The following is an 18,440-nucleotide window of genomic DNA, read 5'->3' on the forward strand; positions in this document are numbered from 1 at the left end:
TAAATTGATTAAAATATGAATAAAATATTTATATATAAAATTCAAGTAACAAGAACTAATTTTAATTTTTAGTTTGACTGAGAATAGGAATAATATTTTTTAATTTTTAATTTTAATTTTTGGGTAAAAGGAATATTTAGAAATTGGAAATTAAAAATAAATAAAAATACAATTTTACCCCTGCATTTAACAGAAAAGGTTAACAAAGTTGACGGTAGGACCATTTGTCCTAATAAAACTAAAGTTGAAGGACTACGAGAACGATTTTGTATATTGAGGGATTCAAATACAAATCAGGTTAAAATTTAGAGACTAATAAAACGAATAACAACAAATGAAGAAATGGGCATTACGTGGCATTCCCCATGCAAATAACAGCTAAGCCCCGAACTGAAAGAGAAGGTAAACATAAAGGAAAAATGCATTTATAACAACAGCTGGGTTCGCATTGAAGGCATTTTCTAACCACTTCTGCCATTAATTTGACGCAAATCCTTAGACTGTGACTCTGAGAGAGAGAGAGAGAGAGAGAGAGACTATTGTGTGGCTGGCACCACCACCCATTCTTGCCCATTTCCTCCTTCCCCACACTAGTACTCTCTCACTCATCTTCATCCCCTACTTCAACTTTGTCATTTTCATCAAGCCACCCCATGGCAAACGATGCCGTTTTCAGGGCCTCTCTGGTTTGGTTGGCTGCAGTTATAGTGGTAGTTGGAGTATGCACAGAGTCTTTCAAGAAGATGATGTTAACTTACGTGGTTGGTGTGCTGGGTATTTCTGGGTTGCTCTTGCCCGATTGGGGTTACTTTGACCGAGACTTTTCGCGGTGGACGTCTCCGGTTTCAGCCGAGGAAAGAGCCTCTGAAGTTGCTCAAAGATCTGGGTTAATTAGAAGGTCAGTTTATTTTTATTTTTTCGGACATGTGAGATTTACTGGTTTTTCAATTGAATGTTGTGATTTTGTTGTGGAAGAATATTAGTGAACAATTGATTGATGTTTATGCGTTTAGCTTAGGGTCATCATTAAGTAGTAAAACATCAACAAACAAAATTAGGGATCGTTGTTTGGCCCATCAACTTAAGGTCTGTTGGACTAGACCAGCCCAAAATTCGGCCAGCATGATCATATTTTACTTGGTTACTTGAGCTACAAACCCACTTGCAGCAACTTATTAATCAATACTGTTATTAAGAAAATGTTGTTTTTTTTCAATGAGAGAATTAAGAAAATATTGTCTGTCAAGTGTTAAGAGTACAAAAATTTAATGATAGCAACAATAAAATTAAAATTTCAGGGCAATATAGTAATTAACATTTGTTTTGTTCTCACTTCTATATGATAACTTCTTTCTACACACGAATACAATCTAAGTATATTTTACGTATGTATGTTATATCACACACATATATAGAGGGGTTCCTCAAATAAGTTTATTTGATTTGAGCGACACTTTTATAGGGTCTACCACATTGTCTTTCAATGATCTAAACTGTGTTTGCCTATTTTATTAATCACAAGTATATTCATGGACTAAATTTAGGTAGTCCGGAGTGTTTGACTTGTAACCTAAGAGACAATTCTCCCTTCTGCAGATTTATAAAAAATCCTATGAGATTGGTTGTTTATGCCACAGTTTATGGGTTTGCTCTACACAAGTGGTGGATGTTCATATCAAGCTAATATCAAGCCAGAGAAGATCAATAGTGTTGGGGTACTTTCTAGTTTATCGGTATGTAAATTATGAATGATGACAGTTGCCATTGCAATATTACTTTGGGTTCCATATACATAAGATTTCCAAATCCTATTTACTTGGAAGATATAGTCCAATTTCCTCTTGGTTTCCAACATGCTTAATTCGGCTTAAATTTGTGTTGAAATGCATGCTACGAAGACTACATTTTTATACCACATGATGTAGAAAGCGATGTTTATGTTCACGATAGGAAGTAAAACTTGAAAATAAAACAAGAAAAAAAAAGAAAAAAAGACTTTTAATTAGTTGCATGGTGCAGTAATTTTTAGTGACGACTGGGTGAATGAATTGCTTGCAGGATGATTGAGTAGAGAGAGTGTGAAGAAAGGAAGAAGCGGTGCCGGACAGTAATTATAGGGACAACAAGCACAAATGTTATTGTCCTAATTTTTCAAGTTGTTATATGTTCTTTTCTGTAATCATTCATCAATTAATTGTTGTTTATAAAACCAAAATTTAAATATGGTATATATATATATATATATATGTTGTTTTTACCATTGGCCAAGCAGGCATGTGAATGTGGTGAAGGCAAATTAATTTCAAAGTGAGGTGGGTTCGACAAAAGTAAATTCATTTTAATTTTTAGAGAGTAAAGTGTAAAATAAACCATGATTAAATAATGATATCATAATAGTTTAGAGTATTGCGTGTATAAAGAACAAACTAAAAATAACAGAAATCCGAATTACAATTTCGAAAGTAGCATAAAGGAGGTTTCAGCCATCAAAGTTACATGCTTCTGGCTTGATAATCTTTGTTCAAAATCTGAAAGACAACAACAAATTGACCAATGGACTAGGATCCACCTCGGGTTATCTGGACTTCCAAGACACGAGTTGATTTTGAACCTGACTTAGATGATACCGGTTTGAGATTGAATATGCAGACATCCCCATGTTTGAGCTTGTTGGCTTCATAAAACTTGTACCATCCTTTTCTAGTAGCTATACGATAACTACCCCTGGTTTTGCTTTCCCACTTGCTTATGATCAGCGGCCATGATCTTCCAGACGGGTCTTTGAGAAAGATTCTGGATGTGTCCACAATGCCATTTGATCTTGCAAATTCCGCAGGAAAAGTCTGTCATAAAACAACTACCAAATTTAGAGAAAATCCAAAAAAGAAAAAAGTTGTAAGGATTGCAACTCAACCCTGAACAAACAGACCAATTTCACAACTCTGCCTAGGGCTTTGCCACTAAAACTCCAGACTCAAGAAGTGTGCTTGAAGTGAACATCATGAAATTTTTTATCTTCAATAATATGCAAATAATAACATGACAGACTTCATACAGGCAAAGAGAAGTTAGAAAACTTACCATATAAGCACGAAGAGGATCCCCATGGGTTTTACTCATCATGGTACTGAACAGTGTCCTTGAGCTTGAGGATGCAGTTCCTTTTAAGGTTCTTTTTCCTGAAAATAGTCCAAGGAAGAACCCACATTAGATGCAACCCAACATTCACTATAATTAAGAGGGTGAAAATCCTATCAAAAGCATAAATATTGAGTGTAACCTGATGTAAATCTTGTGGGAAATTAAGGCAAATGAAAATTAATATGCCACTGCCATTCTTGTGTGAAATGCTAGAGAATTTTAAATTTAACCCACCTTTGTAATCATGCTGCTGTTTGTCGCTCTGCAGTTCATACTCTTTCTCACTACCAAGTGACTCATAGGCAACCACATTGAACACCATTTTGCCTTTGTGTTCAAATACTACCATTTCTCCAATGTTCAGGCCGTGATGGTTCACAAAAACTTCCCAACCTTCTTCAAAAGAAAGTACTCCATCAACACTCCTGCCAAGTCTCACACACCAAGATCCCAAGCAGCTTTTAATAACTGCTTTCTCCAGTTTCTTTTCACTCAGAGAACTACAGAAAGCTACTGGAAGTGACTGTTCATATGTAGAACAAAAATATTAGGCCACAATCCTAATCATTCAATTTTACTGAAAAGTATAAACAGTTTACACGTTAAAATGGATGGACCTACAATCAGATTTTATGGGATGTCCAAATGCAAGAAGCAAATCCTTAAGTAAGATGTGGTAGATGCCACAAGTACTTTCGAAGAAAAAAGCATCAGGATTTTGGTGGATATACCCTAATTTCAAAATAAAGGGAATGGGTGCATACCGTTAAACATAGTTGAAAAATATTGGGAATGTAAGTCTAATTTGAAAGCAAGGCATGTGAAGTTGAACCATCTAAAATCATCACGCCTGTTTTACCCTGTTCCTAACATCCCTTTTTTTAATTACATAAACATAAACTACCTGCACACGATTCTAAAAATAAACAATCTTTTATAGAATAAACTTCTTTATTTCTACGGCTACAATCTAATATAAACTACCTCCATGTAACAACTGTTCAAGGTCCAAATCAGAACTATAGAAAACAGGATGCAAATTCAACTGCATCTGCATTCTATAATCACACACACACTCAAACAAGTAATACCATGTTGCAGACAAAATGATACGCCACAAAAGAAGATTGTATACCTATTATATTGATCCACTAAAACTGAAGATGAATTCATAGTTGAACTCAATAATGTATTTTCAATCAAAACATTAAAATCACAGTCAAACCAACTATAACAAAATATATGTAAGCACTATGTTAAGCTGCAAATCAATGTACATCAGAAATCAGAAACTGCATAATCAGCAGTACGCATTATTGATAAGTCTAACACGAGAAGACTAGGAACATTTAATGGAACAACTGCAAATTAACCTTTTCCTCCCACTGATTGATTGAATCAAAAGTCTCATATGACCATTTGAGATACCAATCTTTTGAACACTCCCGCTGACAAAACTTTTAGTTGGAGATTGCGTGCCAATATGTTCAACATCAATATTGTCTGCAAGGCCGGAAGTAACTATAGTAGTTTGTTTTGCACTTACAATGTGCCAAAAAATATGTTTGAAACCAAAAGCATATCAACATATTAATAATTGCATGCATCATCTTTAATGTTTTGAAAGGCGAGGCGTAGAGACAAAGTGTTTTTATTCGCGCTATGTGAGGCGTAAGCTTTTTGAACATTAATTTATTTTAATAAATAATTTGATAAATAATACAATACATAATTAAATTATACTACTAATTATTATTGAACCCTAATAATGTATTAAGTGTTATCAAATATAAGTACTAATGGTCTCATTCATGCATAATAATCAATCCCTAAATCTAAAATATTTATTCAACATTAAAACAAAAACACAATTCAGTTCATATATTAGGGTTATACTATAAATAAATAAATAAATGAATAACTATATATATATATTTATCCATGTTAATATATTAATTTATGAAGAAAAAAAAAAGGAACAAAAGGGGTAAGTAGTGGTGTTTTAGTGGAGGCGTTGTTTGTTGAAAACAAAAAATCATGATTTTAAAATAATAAAAAAGGCATGCTGAACGTCAGTTTCTTTAAGTAACCTCAGTGCTAAACGTGCGTTTCATTAATTATATGAAAGGAAGGCGTTTCATTAACTAAATGAAAGGAAGGCGTTTCATTAACTAAATGAAACGAATTCGTTTCATTACCAACGAAACCTGAAGAAAACGCGCGTGGTTATCTCCTCTCGCAGCCGCTTGCAAAACAGCGGCCCTTCATGTGCCTCACCACACGTTGCCGCGCCTCTCCACGCCTCACGGCACTAAACGTGCATCCTGCCAAATAGATGAACGCTTCAGGCGATATCCTTCCGCCTCACTCCGATTCGCACTCCGACACGCGCTAAAGCATGCCTTTGAAAACACGGTTCTTTATTCAACTTTCAACTTAAAACACCAAGTTACCCTATAATAAATAATTTACCAAGACATAGAAACTCTAGATTTGTCAAGAGAAAGCATATGATCAACTCAAAACAACATAAACCTGGAAACCCACATATATATTAAACAGAGAGCGAAGAGGAGAATCATACAAGTCTTTTGTTGAACCCAGGAACCAAAAACTTGAAAAACACAGAGCATTTCCCAGCCATGAATCCTGATGAGATGAGTGAACAAGAAAAAGAAATGTAAAGACAGAGAGGAAAGTTGAAACTGTGAATGGACTGAGATTTCTGTGGCTTGTATTCTCACGAAACAAAATATTGGGTTTAGCCTTACCAACTGAGTGCAAGATATATATATAGCCTTAAAGGACCAATCGCTGCTCTCCAACGCAGCATTGGCTTACAGAGAAGTGATGGAAGCGCCATGAATGGCATTGGCCGGAGCTTGTACTTTGAGTACAGAGTGCAGGCCATAGGGGTCGGAAAAGCCTGAAGCTTTTGCAGCATCGTCTGTGTCTGTGACTCTGTCTCTGTGCTGCTAACGCTTACGCCTAATAAATGGCACATTGTTAGAGAATAAGCCAGCAAAATGGGCCTTTAATTGACTGATTGCCAAGGTGAGAAAAAGGCCCATTAACTCTAGCGCATTTCATGTAAAAGGTAAAACCTTTCAAACACGGTACAGAAACCTGGGCCGAATTGCACCCCTTTCGGCTTCTCTTGTGTTTATTTACTTCTGCTTTTCCAGGGGTATTTATAAGGGTTTAGGGTTTTGGACAGGTGAGGGTTTTAATTTGAACCATATAATTCACTCACTCCACACACTGCCCTCTTTTATATCGTTGATTAAAAAAATTCCCTCTTTTATATCGTTGATTAAAAAAGAGAGCCCTATTTAATGTCAAATTGATCATGATCACTACCTACATTCTATCAAATTGTGCACTACAATTAGGAGCTAATAAAAACATGTGTGATTACGAATGGGCATTAAGACCGAAAACCAAGTCGCATTGGATATAAAAAAATCGTGTTGACTAAAAAGTCAATAAATTGACACTTAACGAATTCAAATCGATTCTAATGCCATTTTCACACCTTACAAACCGGAACATGTGTGTAACTTTTTAAATTAATTTTTTTTTATTTAAGTCCAATACTAAATTTCTAATCTCATAATTAATGCTTAAGTTCAAATATAAAAGGGCATTTAGGAATTAGTTTTCATTTGAATCAAGTTTGTAGCAGCTATTAGACCCATATGGCTTGCTGTCGAACCAATTTGGACAAATTCATTATTTGAAGACTAAATCAAAACCCCATTGAGATGAGAAAAAAAAAATTACGAAACAAATAAAAACTCATATTTGTTCAAATTGACTCCTTTTAATGTGAAGAACAAAAGCTTTAGAATAATTAAAATATGAAGTGGCAAATGAGATGTATTGTGATGTCATGTGTCACATGTGTTGGTATTTAAAAGTTGGGACTTAAGTTGGTGCTCGTAGCATAATTGATGTGATAAAGTGTTAAGGTATACAAGGTATTTTTGGTAGTTAAATAGGGCCTACTTAGTGCTCTTTCTTTTTGTCACCAAAAAATAATAATAATAGGGCGTACTTATTTAATTTTACATTTTGATTTAAATATTAGAGTGTACTTAAATTATAGGGTGTACTCAGTTAATTTTAAGGTTCGTTTAAATTAGCAGCAATCTAAATTTTTCTCAGGGAGAAGGAGGAATTAAATACATAACCTCATTGCCCTGGCATGGTAATATTTATTAGTTTTTAGTTATAATATACATAAACTTTCTCAAAAAATTTCAATATGTTAGTAGAATAATGGGTAAATTACTCAAATAGTCCTCAAACTTATACCCGATTTACATTTTGATCTCTCAATTAAATTATTTGTTCAAATGGTCCATCAACTTTATATTAATCACTCAATTGATCCTACCATTATATTATGTTAATGTTGCGTCAAATGTAAGGGTAAAACCATCCATAACCGTCCTACCGTGATAAAGTGGTGATACATAGGTGATAAATGAGTGATACATAGGTCAAAAGTCTTATTTATCTCCACAAATGTAGCATGTGCTGTTCACATGACTAAATTTAACAGAAAATGTAACGGTAGGACCAAAGCGCAGCCGATTAATAAAGAGTTGGTCGACCATTTGAATGAATAATTTAGTTTATGGACCAAAATGTAAATCGGGTATAAATTTGATGACCATTTGAGTAATTTACCCTAGAATAATTGAAAAAGAAAACCTTTTTTTTTTTTTTGGATAAAAAGAAGAAAACCCATTTTCACTGCCACCTAGTACCTTTCAAATTAGCAATTTAAGAGTAAGGGTATTCGGGTAATTTTTTCAATCAAATAAAACCCTAATTCTTTTCCCCTTCACTGTCATAGACGCTCACCTTCCTCTCCGACTCTCTGTATTCTATCTCCCTTTCTCCATCTCTCTCTACATTGCCGGCGGCGGCCAGATTTCAGTCCCCAACTTCGGAGAATCAGAGGTACTTAGCTTACCCCTACTCCCTTTTTTTGCTTTTTTGGAAAATCAGAGGCACATGATTTAAGTTTACGAATTGTTCAGTTTTTGTGGTGGGTATGCATGAACTTATATTTCCAATTGTTCAATTTTCTTTGTCTGATTTTAGGGCTTCAGCTTCTTCTCTTGTCCTATGTGCTTTGCCCTTTTTCTGCGCTCTGTCTGTAGCTGTAGAAGTGTTTAATCAATTGATAGCAATTTATTGTACTGAATGAGAGGGAGAGAGCTTTGATCAAAGATGCTTTATTTATTTGTTTTCTTCGCCTCCTTGTAAGATTTTTAAAGCCAATTTTTGTGTGTTTACATGCTGTGTCTGACTGCGTACACTTTTCGAAAGCACGAACGAGCAAACACTCAACTCTAATTGCAAAAACACGACACATTGCTAGGTCTAATTGTTGTTACTTACTTGTGACCTCAGGTCCTCAAGCAAAAGTGAAAGGAAAAATCACTGCTGTTTAGGCTAGATAGTTAGAGAGAGATGAGGCTGCTAACCCACAACATGCTATCTTCCAACATCAAGGGCGTGGCCAACGGCTTCCCTTTGCGCATTGAAATAGAGAAGGTCGTGGAGAAGCAGGTTGACTTCAATGCTGATTTCCTTAGGAACATGTTCCCTAAGATCGAATGGAAGGCCCTCGTCGGCGCTGCTCGTACTTTGGGCTATGTCGAGCTCCCTGAGGAGGTTGAGCCTTCTAGGCTTGATTCTGAAGATTTTCTGCGCAAGTTCCATCATGCCCTTTTGGAGCTTCATCTCGAGGAGGGTGCGCTTGTTTGCCCCGAGACTGGTCGCCGGTTTCCGGTTTCTAAGGGAATACCCAATATGCTACTTCATGAAGACGAAGTGTGAATCAAGTCATGGTGGAATGGACTGTCATTGCTCATCTTGTACTTACTGAAATTATGGATTTTGTTCTGCAGATTTTGTCACTATAAATTGGAATGTTATGGTTTTGTTTAGTTATTATGTTTTATCTTGATATGTTGAAAATCATAGCAGGGCTAAAACAATTTTTAAAATGTGGCCTTATCTCTTGAACTTGAAGCCTTAAATCATTGAAGAGTCATGTAGAACTAACAAGTATGAGGAAGACGCAACTCACGTTTTATATGAAGTTATTGAAGGGCAGCAATAGAATGTTTGAACTATGATACAAATTTTCCCTCCATTTGGTTTAGAGGAAGTACAAAAGAAAATCTCTCTTCAAACTGAAAATTGGCAGATACTTCATCCTAACTCTTTTTGCAGCGAGGGGTTTCACAAGAAGGAGGTGGGATGCCAAAAACCCAATCAAGGACGTTCAAGTATTTGGATCGGAACACTTCCCTCTCCTGTGCATAGCAATGCATTATGATTGCCGTGGATAAGCTGAAGATTACAACATCAGCTCTCTTCATTTTTGTTGATGGTGGCAAGTATCCGGTATCAGCCATGCACGTGAAAAAGCTCTCGATTGCCCGAGCAAGACAGTAGAGGGAAATCTCAGTTCGCCTGCTTTTCTTCTCAATGGCCAAGGCCAAGCCAGTTGGGAACTGCCGAACAATGCAATTGATTAAGCAAAGATATAAAATTCATCTTGCTACCAAATTAAAAGAGTTGAAGAATGTTCATACCGTCCCCATTGCTACCATTGGAATATTACATCTCCTGAAAATCCTAAATAGAAAGCATGTCCATGCCCTGAAGAACAATAAGAGATGGCTTTTTAACTAATGAAAAATCCACTTTCTCAACAAAATTTGAAGTGATCAGTAGTAACAAGAAGGTGGAAATACAATGATTTACCATTTGAATATGCAAGTTCATATAATTATTTACCTGACATATAGTGGTGAATATGCCAGTTTAACTTTTCTTTTTTCGTTTTTATAAAAAAAACCCAGAAATCACCCAAACCGGCTTCACAACCCTGGATTCGAAATTGGGGCCCCTGCTGAACCCTACTATCTTTGTAAGGCAGGAAACTCCAGCAAATAGCTAGATACCTTGAGGAAGTGAATCCCAGTCGTGGGAGCAAACCATGGGCCTGACCACTTGACTAGCTGATTCCATATCAGATATTGTCCAACATCACTAGATTATAGCAACTTATTTATCCCTTGAAATATCAGATTTTCTAAAATTCGTCCTGCTGATGATGGTCCAGGCAACTATTAACCCAGAGAAGGAAAAAGGAAACAAGCACAACAGAGTTTATAAATCTAGTAACCTAGTTCTAGGGGTCCAAAGTGTTTCATCTGGTCTTGAGTTCCTTGAGTATTCTATATCCACTGGTTTCCTATGCTTTGCAGAAAAAAAAAAAAAAAAAAAAAAAACAGGTATATGTATTGCACTATGTTTCAGTTCAATTTTCATCAGTCCCTACATCTGGACTTCATGCCCCATGAAAATAATTTTTCTGAAGAATGATATATTGAAAACTTATCACAGAGGTATGAGGAAAGACCTAAGTTTTAAAAACTGATTCTGGACGCTTCCCAGGTTCTCATCTATGCATATTCAATAAAGTGGGCAACTTTCCTAGCAGCAGGTTTCACGTAAATGGTACCATTAGAATGTGAGATAGAAGAAAATAGCTGCTAACCAGGCAGATGAGCAATATACGGATAGAAACAAGCTTGATCTAGCAGTACCAAGAAGGCCCTTTAGTAGTATAGAGTAATGCCTGCATATAAACAGCAAACATAAGGAGCAAAACAGACAAAAGCCAAGATTACATTAACACAAATACAAATATCCAATATGTATATTGCAAAAAGAAGTTCAAACATGGCACGACTATATGATTGCAATATGCATATAGGTATGTATCAAATGAATATGATAAGAAAGAATGGGTGATGGTTTATAAACAACTTCTAACAAGACATCAGGGAAAATCAAGAAACAAGAACTCAGGCGGGTTCTTCAACGGAAAAAAGAAGGGAATAAACAACTGTAAATCAAAATGTTTCTATTGCTCCAATTTAAAATCGTCAATCATGCCACAAATTGATTAGTGAATCAAATTCCCATTCCCATCAAATACTTGCTAAACCAAAAAGCTATCCAGTAGTATAAATTTATTTTAACAAAAAGAAAGCTCCTAAATTACTAATGCATGGACTGCTTAAAGGCATTTAAGATTATCCACCAAAAGGACTTATGGTACACCTAAAACCACATATCAAAATCTCAACACCCCTCAGTTCTCAACTTCTTTTTCCAGGAAATTTATACTAGAAGATGATAGCACTTGACCACATCTCCATAAAGCATCATCAGTATAGGAAAAAAGATTATCAAAAGGAAATTATATGAATTACCTTTTCAGGAGATCTTGGCGATGAACTATAAGGGCGGGAATCAGATACACTGGAAGATAAACTGGTAATGCTCTCTTATAGGCTTGAACTAGGAAAGAAATAATATGCGCACTACATGACTGATCTCCATGTACAATCTGCATGAATTGTGAAAGCTTAAGACTTCAAATAACAAGATTGAAGATAATGAAGTTTAAACAATTTTGATAAAAATGACAAACAAATGCAAATTATTTTCACATGGTAGTAAAAAGGTAGAATGATAATTGAAGAATGCATACCGAGCAGGGAACTTCCATGGCTGGATCTAGTTTAATATTTGTTCCAATGGATTTGTAATATTTTTCTATTGCTTCCAAATTAGTAAAAGGTATGCCACTTGCAATCTCTTTTACACCTTGCAATATTACTGTATCCTTTCCACCATGTTTATTGAGAAAAGATTTGTATGATGGAGGTAAACTTTCCTGCTTCAATATGTAAGCAGACCTGAGAAACGAATTGTTTCCTCCTTTTAGTCTTAGTACAGTCTAGGAAAAGTAATGGGTATCAAAAGACCCTAAAAGTTAATGGTAAGCAGAAAAACTTGACAACTTCAGTAATCTATAAAACACTGAACATACATTTCTAAGTTTGATGCATATGAATGGGACATCATCCAAAAGCAAAAAACATAAACTTTGAATTGCATCAGCAACAATATCCATTAACTTTTAGGTAGGTTTGGTTAGCAGTCACCAGAGGATCATAATTAGGGTTGTAGAAATTGTAAATTCAAAAGCAACAAACTTTTTAAGAGTTTTCATTGCACATTGTGACTTAGTAGTAAAATCAGCTTTGACGATCAACAAGATGAATTCATAAACAGATCCAAAGGTCATGGAAGTTTTATCGATTTCCACATATGGCAGTGCATTTCCATCATTGCACCATAAGAGAACATTTTGCACTCATGCCATCGTTAGCAATACTTTGCACTAAAAAGGAACATTTTGCAGTAAAGGGTACATACAGAATTTGCGAAGAGGAGAGACACATAAGAAAAATGTCACCATGAGCCCAAGTGAGAGGTTTACAAATGCCCCCGAACCGTTTGCTTTTAATCCCACACCGCGACGCCAACACAGCAGCACGCATAAGTATGTATATGGCCAAGCTCGTATGCTGCGTGTTCAGGCCAGTGAGAAGCATCGATGGCCCAGCTATAGCCCCTGCTAACAAAGCCCTCCATTTGGCTGTCCTGAACTAGAGTAACAAGTAACAACCCGAACCATCAATTAAGTCAGAGCAAACAGAAATTTAGTTTAAGCAGAAAATAAGAAATTGAATCATGGAAGAACAGGGAACTTGCCTACGGTGACCAGCCAAAGAACCTATAATCTCATCCACTGAAACAAATGTACCAGCAAAAGTTCCAAGAAATAGACCATATCTCAATGTCTCTTTCAAAGCAGTAACAATAGCTTCATTATTTGTAATCACACCCTCCTTCCTGAATAATAAAAATAATCATTACTTAAATTATCATAAATTTGAATTATTGAAAATTCGTTGCTCAGTGAGTTCTTCACCTGAGAGAGGCTAAGAGCTTTCGTCGTCTCAATCGAGCTAAGATGGAGAAAATGGCGAGCCCGCCTTTGAGACCGGCTCCGATGGTGAAGCCCTTGATTGAGGCAGTTACGACCCGCCGTAGCTTTTCCGAGTCGCTCAACGGCACCGAAGCGTATCCGAGCGAAGAAGAATAGTAAAACGACGACGGCGACTGATCGGATTTCTTGCAATGCGTACAATTCGGATCGGCGGATTCGTGGTGGTCGCCGTTAGGACCGCCATTTTCGCCGGCGAAGCATGTGCAGAGGTCGCCGGACGGCGACATGACAGATTCGGGGTTTGCAGGAATGGCGTTTTTTGTGAAGAATACCAAGAATATTCGAAACAGATGAGAGGAGTGTGCGTAAGGGCTATGCGATTATCGAAATGACGATTGAGAGAAACGCTAACGAGTATGACAGTTTAGGTCGTTTGGAATGATGACGTGATAATTTTAATTTTAATTTTTTTTTCTATTTGCACTTTAGTAGATGCCTTTTTTAGTTTTTTTTCCCCTTATTTTTTGGGAGGTAGGGGTGGTGTGTGTGTGTGTTAAGGAGAGGCTTTTCTTGTTGGGAGAATTGAGTATTTATTTTGTAAACTTATTTTCAGTCTTGTATTGGATAATCAGACTGGGCAGTTTCATTCATGGTCTGACCAAAAAAAGTTACATCTTGTAGAATTGCTCTGCTTCATGTGGTGCTGGATATGGCTCATAAGGAGCAGTGCCTCTAGTCGACTCCCATTTGGGACAGTTGGCCATCTGTGTGTGTGTGACTTTCGACCATTGGCCTCACAATCAGGCTGCTTGTATCGACATCTAGTAATCGTGTGCTTGTGGGTGACTCTCAACCGTTGCACCCTACGTATCGACAACTAGTATTCATTCATGTACATGTGTAAGCGACTGTCCCAAATCATGTACATGTGTAACCCACTGTCCCAAGCAAAATAGTCCAAATCCGGCTAACAAGTTAAATTAACTTAACACTCTACTACCTCAATAACTGAACTTAGTTGGTGAGAATATCCACTCCATCCTATCTCATCTAAAGTCGCATAATAGCTGTTCGGTTTGGTAGCTTTACATTTATATCTTCCGGCTTGTAGTGTTTGAACCCATAACTCATGATGTATGAATTGAAGTAATGAATATCTAAAAAAGCACGGAAGCTCCTTGCTCAAACATTTGGCCTGTGACCTATTTAAAACGGAGAAGAGGACATTAGAAGATATAGTATATTAATCTCCATGACATAGGAGCAATTGAATATTACATCACTAGTAAATTACTTCGAAAAATAAAAAGGTCCATAAGCAAACACCTGCAGCATTTAGAATGTGATGAATGACTAACATACTTACTGCAGCTCAAAGCTCACTTTTATGCCCAAAAGCACTATGGCAGCACCCCAATTTCTTTTGCAATTCCTCAGTGCTAACTACAGTGGTGCTTTCATAAAAATAAAGCCTCAAGGGAAAAGAAACAGAAAATAATGACAACCTAATTGTTGCAGCAAGTAAATGAGGGCAGCAAGCAGCAGGCCACTTTCTCCTCTGAGTAGGCACAATCACCACCGACAAAAACGGATGGTGTTTGTATGAATTTGCTTCAATTAAGCATGCATTGTCCCAATGTGAGAATGTGATAGCAAACATGTTTAAAGTAGAACCAAATAATTGCTGCTTCCTGACCTGTATATGTTTCTTGAGAATGGAAATCAAAATTTGGCAGTGAACAAAACGGTTAGGCTCACAAACGAGTTAGTATGAATTCAGAGAAGGCTAAGATGTGGACTATTTTTTTCCTTTTGCAATACCAGAATCTTTTGGGAACATGAATGGTAACTGCTAAGTCACTATAATCCTACAATTCTGAATTTATAGCCGGTGCTCCTCTCTAAGTATACTGTAAAATCTCCAATCATATTCCTTTGGTGGTTCCCATTTCATTTCTTCATTCTACCTTGAGAACAATCTTCATGAACTCATAAACGAAGTAACTTATTGCAGCTGAGGGAAGTACCTGAGTATGCAAAACACCAGAGATAAGAAAACAGACATAACCTCAATGCTTACAATTTGAAGGGAATACAACAATCTTCACATGAATAGCAGAGGGGTATAGGACATAGTACGACGATGCCAAGTATATACCTATAGAAATAGATGCATTCAGAACTTCTAACCTAGGAATCCATATACATCAAAACTTCAAAGCCATTGAACCAAAGAAATATAAAAATATGGCAACTGTATCACCATATTAACTTTTGTAAAACACAACAAAGTAGCTAAAGTAAATAGGGATCCATGTAATAACATGCCTGTAACAAGCTGGGAACAAGTCCTGCATAAAGAGCTGGGACACCTCCATGTTCCACTATTTTCATACAAGTTGCCAAGGCACTCATTTTAGTTGCCTGGACTTGCAATTGCAGCTGTCTCCTCACCACTTCAAACGGATATGTGGCAGCTTCTGCACAAGCACCAGCAATAGCTCCATAAAGTAATGTCCTAACGGGTCCCAGCTCCAGTTGGTCGAAAGCATTCAGGCCCAGCCCTTGTTGACTCATCTTTTGAATTCTTTTCCTTCCATCTGGTGAATGCAGATAAGCTGTTTTTAATATATCATAGACACCATAGAAAACTGCACCTGAAGGTGCCATGCTTGCGATGGAGGGTACCAAGCCCTTATAAAGTGAAAAGAACCCTTCAGTTTGGATCATGTGGCGGAAAGCACCAATTACACCACCCAAGACTTCCCCACCAGGAGCCACCAACTTAGTCCGAATCTGAAGCACACAACATCTAACTTAGCATATATAACCAATTGCATGGTTAGTATATCTATGTAATAGCAGGGTACAATTAATAATATCATAAACTTTGTTTTTCTTTCTTTCATTAGGCATAACCAAAGTTAGATCTGCTTCAGTGTGGACTAACTTCCAAGAATGAAAACTTAATAGTCAATACCAACAAAAAGCACGAAGTGCTCGGCTTACAGGTAGGACATTTTTGTATTTCTTCCATTATAAAGGTAAACCATAATTTCTATCTTAAAATGAAAAAACGAAGAAAAGGAAACTAAAGCATCAAAAGGAAGACTTCACTTTCAATAAACGAAAGGAGACATTTATCTATGCACCATACCCAAGATTCCAAACAAATTATGCTTTGACCACAGAAAATATCACAGTGGGATAAGTTGTTTAGAGTGGGCACACAATACAACTTTCAGCATAAGTTATTTTAGACTATCTTATAATCTATATCTCCGCCGAAATGAGTTCCCAAGTGAAAAGGCATACCCTTGTTGAACAATTACATGCATACTTTCTATTGGCTTGATTATGGAAGGGAAAGCGAGTTAAATCATGTAGGTTTAGCTGTGTCACTACCTTTTCAAATCCTCGCAAACAGATTCTTGAATTTCTATTTCAACCACTTAGCATAACCCAATTTCAGCTAGTAATTGATCAAACAGCAAAATCCTAAACGGTCACTTACCGTGTCAAGAGGTAAGCAGAGTATGGTAGCAGTAATTCCAGCTGCAGCACCGGCAACAAACCTCTCAAAATTTGTAGTTTCCTTATTTCCGGAGAAGCGGAGCAATTGTTTTCTGTAAGTATCATAAGCATAGAAATTGATTGCTTTAAATGGAGCTGTACGAAGAATATTGACTAAGTTCCCCTTCCAAAAGCCCCTCAAGCCCTGAGAAACCGCAATTGACTTAACCAGCTCGAATAGATGCCTCTGTTCTCCACGAACTATATATTCCAGCTTTAGTCTCTCAAGAGGTGCAACAAAAGTTCTGACACAACAACATTCAATCAGCCACAAATGAAGTGCTAAATGGTAACAATCACAGAGCAACTCCTAAGTCTAATACCATAATCTCTAAATGCAAATTGTAAATGAAACATAAAACTCCAATTTTCCGGTTCTCAATTTCTGTGTGTCATCCAGTTCACGAAACATGAAATTCCGATTTCCTATCCATAAAACTCCCGTAACTTACTGAAATCAACAAATTAATACACTCAACTGAAATTAAGTCAATGAGAAATCAAATTCCTTCAAACTATTCTTCTAAACTGTCAAATGCAATATATACCAATTACCCAGAATAGTTTGAACAAAATGATGAATTATAAAAAGCAAAAAGCAGACCTGGAAACCATGGCGGCTATAGCACCAGCCCACAAATGCTTGGTGGTGTTCATAGCTCTACCTCCCCTAATCCCAACTTTCTCTGTCCTCGTCTCTTCAACCACCACCTCCTCCGAACCCTCATCTCCGTTCTGCAAACCCTCATCTCCGTTCTGCAACAAACACCCTTTGGAGTCCCGTACAACCCCATCGCTTTTCAAGCTCACCGACAAGAACCCACCTCCAGCCACCGCTCTCAGCCTAAACCCATACGACGAACCAGACCCGGAAACGACAGCCGAAGAAGACTTCCGGAACGACACTACGGAATTGAGCAGAGAATTGGAAACTGTGGGTTCCAAAAACAAGCCGCCGATGATGAAAAGGCTCGAATTTGGGTCGTCCATTTTATGCGTGGGAATGGGATTGAATAGGTTTTGGGTTTTGTGGGCTGTGGCTGTCGTCGTCTTCGTCAGAGTGTGTTTGGATTGTGGGGTTGGAGAGTTCGAGGGATTGGAATGCGAATGGGAATAAGAAGGGTTGGTGAAAATGGCGGATTTGGCAGCTTTGCTTCCATCGCCAAACATGCATAGTACAATTCAGTTCCCTCCTATACAGTATACTATGCTTATTTTATCATTTCTTATTTATTTATTTTTTCTTTTATCTATCTCGCGCTAATGATTATGTTTCTTACGTCGGAACTATTTGTCTTTTCCATTTTATTTTTGTAAATAAATTAATATAAATACGATTTATTTTATTTTAGTTTTTCAGGTGAAAAATAAAGTTTTAAAATATGTCAAGGAGGAAGGGAGAATGTTGCTATTGATGTTTTGGTGGTTATCTTTTGTTTATGCCCAAAATGAAGCCGATAAGGTGACACCAACCACCAAACTACCTTTGTCAGTGTGCTCATTTTGCAAACAAACGATGATTCGACAATGTCTTTAACCGACTATAGTTGGTTTATTGATAAATCAGTGCAATTCAGTCGATTTTCAACAACAACAAAATGAGGTGTGGCGGTTGCAATAGAGTCGAGGGAGAGAAGACAAAAACGAGAGAGAGGCCATACAAGAAGAGAGAGAAGATGAATATGAAGGAAGAGGAGAGAGAGGCTTGTGGGGTTTAGGGTTTAGCCCTAAACTCTAAACAAATACAACCAGTTCGGTTTGGTTGAACACGGTACAATTAAAGTTTAAATCATAAATTATACAGGTTCAACTAGTCTATTCAATC

General features: G+C 36.9%; 5 protein-coding genes across 7 annotated transcripts; 2 read left to right on the forward strand and 3 right to left on the reverse strand.

Moving 5' to 3' along the window:
• Positions 1-483: 483 nt before the first annotated feature.
• On the forward strand, positions 484-2,260 carry LOC103319646 (peptidase). 2 transcript variants are annotated; one of them, XR_016123586.1, is made up of 3 exons: positions 484-898; positions 1,597-1,735; positions 2,063-2,260. XR_016123586.1 is itself a non-coding variant. In XM_008221205.3 (3 exons), the coding sequence occupies exons 1-2, from the start codon at positions 654-656 to the stop codon at positions 1,682-1,684; spliced, it is 333 nt and encodes a 110-aa protein (XP_008219427.2). In that variant the 5' UTR covers positions 485-653; the 3' UTR covers positions 1,685-1,733; positions 2,059-2,260. The 2 variants fall into 2 exon arrangements, 1 of the variants encoding a protein (XP_008219427.2); XM_008221205.3 differs by having other exon boundaries at positions 485-898; positions 1,597-1,733; positions 2,059-2,260.
• Positions 2,261-2,367: 107 nt separating this feature from the next.
• LOC107880251 (B3 domain-containing protein REM8-like) lies at positions 2,368-6,116 on the reverse strand. 2 transcript variants are annotated; one of them, XM_089044636.1, is made up of 5 exons: positions 5,913-6,116; positions 5,726-5,790; positions 3,376-3,664; positions 3,082-3,179; positions 2,368-2,843 (listed from the first exon to the last, which is right to left on the reverse strand). In XM_089044636.1, exons 2-5 carry the CDS (start codon positions 5,783-5,785, stop codon positions 2,559-2,561), a joined length of 732 nt encoding a protein of 243 aa, XP_088900762.1. In that variant the 5' UTR covers positions 5,786-5,790; positions 5,913-6,116; the 3' UTR covers positions 2,368-2,558. The 2 variants fall into 2 exon arrangements, with proteins under 2 accessions (XP_088900762.1, XP_016646952.2); XM_016791466.2 differs by lacking the exon at positions 5,913-6,116 and having other exon boundaries at positions 2,369-2,843; positions 5,726-5,901.
• Positions 6,117-7,975: 1,859 nt separating this feature from the next.
• Positions 7,976-9,114, forward strand: LOC103319645 (multifunctional methyltransferase subunit TRM112 homolog A). The gene is made up of 2 exons (XM_008221204.3): positions 7,976-8,112; positions 8,569-9,114. The coding sequence occupies exon 2, from the start codon at positions 8,629-8,631 to the stop codon at positions 8,995-8,997; it is 369 nt and encodes a 122-aa protein (XP_008219426.2). The 5' UTR covers positions 7,976-8,112; positions 8,569-8,628; the 3' UTR covers positions 8,998-9,114.
• A 117-nt stretch (positions 9,115-9,231) lies between these two features.
• Positions 9,232-13,440, reverse strand: LOC103319643 (uncharacterized). The gene is made up of 8 exons (XM_008221203.3): positions 13,025-13,440; positions 12,805-12,945; positions 12,466-12,693; positions 11,735-11,942; positions 11,454-11,590; positions 10,733-10,813; positions 9,762-9,828; positions 9,232-9,680 (listed from the first exon to the last, which is right to left on the reverse strand). The coding sequence occupies exons 1-8, from the start codon at positions 13,327-13,329 to the stop codon at positions 9,381-9,383; spliced, it is 1,467 nt and encodes a 488-aa protein (XP_008219425.2). The 5' UTR covers positions 13,330-13,440; the 3' UTR covers positions 9,232-9,380.
• Positions 13,441-14,268: 828 nt separating this feature from the next.
• LOC103319642 (putative mitochondrial adenine nucleotide transporter BTL3) lies at positions 14,269-17,833 on the reverse strand. Its single transcript, XM_008221202.3, has 4 exons — positions 17,220-17,833; positions 16,557-16,860; positions 15,371-15,838; positions 14,269-15,069 (listed from the first exon to the last, which is right to left on the reverse strand). The coding sequence occupies exons 1-4, from the start codon at positions 17,783-17,785 to the stop codon at positions 15,001-15,003; spliced, it is 1,407 nt and encodes a 468-aa protein (XP_008219424.2). The 5' UTR covers positions 17,786-17,833; the 3' UTR covers positions 14,269-15,000.
• Between the last annotated feature and the right edge of the window lie 607 nt (positions 17,834-18,440).

This window comes from Prunus mume, linkage group LG2 (genome assembly GCF_029339155.1).
Source record: "Prunus mume cultivar Tortuosa linkage group LG2, ASM2933915v1, whole genome shotgun sequence".
NCBI lineage: Eukaryota > Viridiplantae > Streptophyta > Magnoliopsida > Rosales > Rosaceae > Prunus > Prunus mume.

What these genes read in the sequence shown, in the direction of transcription:
- LOC103319646 (XM_008221205.3), top strand. Translation starts at nt 654, where the DNA reads ATGGCAAACGATGCCGTTTTCAGGGCCTCTCTGGTTTGGTTGGCTGCA. An exon ending in AGATCTGGGTTAATTAGAAG is followed by an intron (nt 899 to 1,596) that starts GTCAGTTTATTT and finishes TCCCTTCTGCAG; the next exon opens with ATTTATAAAAAATCCTATGA.
- LOC107880251 (XM_089044636.1), bottom strand. Translation starts at nt 5,785, where the DNA reads ATGGCTGGGAAATGCTCTGTGTTTTTCAAGTTTTTGGTTCCTGGGTTC. An exon ending in CTGGGTTCAACAAAAGACTT is followed by an intron (nt 3,665 to 5,725) that starts GTATGATTCTCC and finishes ACATATGAACAG; the next exon opens with TCACTTCCAGTAGCTTTCTG. An exon ending in ATCCTCTTCGTGCTTATATG is followed by an intron (nt 2,844 to 3,081) that starts GTAAGTTTTCTA and finishes GTTTTATGACAG; the next exon opens with ACTTTTCCTGCGGAATTTGC.
- LOC103319645 (XM_008221204.3), top strand. Translation starts at nt 8,629, where the DNA reads ATGAGGCTGCTAACCCACAACATGCTATCTTCCAACATCAAGGGCGTG.
- LOC103319643 (XM_008221203.3), bottom strand. Translation starts at nt 13,329, where the DNA reads ATGTCGCCGTCCGGCGACCTCTGCACATGCTTCGCCGGCGAAAATGGC. An exon ending in TCTTTGGCTGGTCACCGTAG is followed by an intron (nt 12,694 to 12,804) that starts GCAAGTTCCCTG and finishes ACTCTAGTTCAG; the next exon opens with GACAGCCAAATGGAGGGCTT. An exon ending in GTATATTGCTCATCTGCCTG is followed by an intron (nt 9,829 to 10,732) that starts GTTAGCAGCTAT and finishes ATTGTTCTTCAG; the next exon opens with GGCATGGACATGCTTTCTAT.
- LOC103319642 (XM_008221202.3), bottom strand. Translation starts at nt 17,785, where the DNA reads ATGTTTGGCGATGGAAGCAAAGCTGCCAAATCCGCCATTTTCACCAAC. An exon ending in ATAGCCGCCATGGTTTCCAG is followed by an intron (nt 16,861 to 17,219) that starts GTCTGCTTTTTG and finishes TTGTTGTGTCAG; the next exon opens with AACTTTTGTTGCACCTCTTG. An exon ending in TCTGCTTACCTCTTGACACG is followed by an intron (nt 15,839 to 16,556) that starts GTAAGTGACCGT and finishes TGTGTGCTTCAG; the next exon opens with ATTCGGACTAAGTTGGTGGC.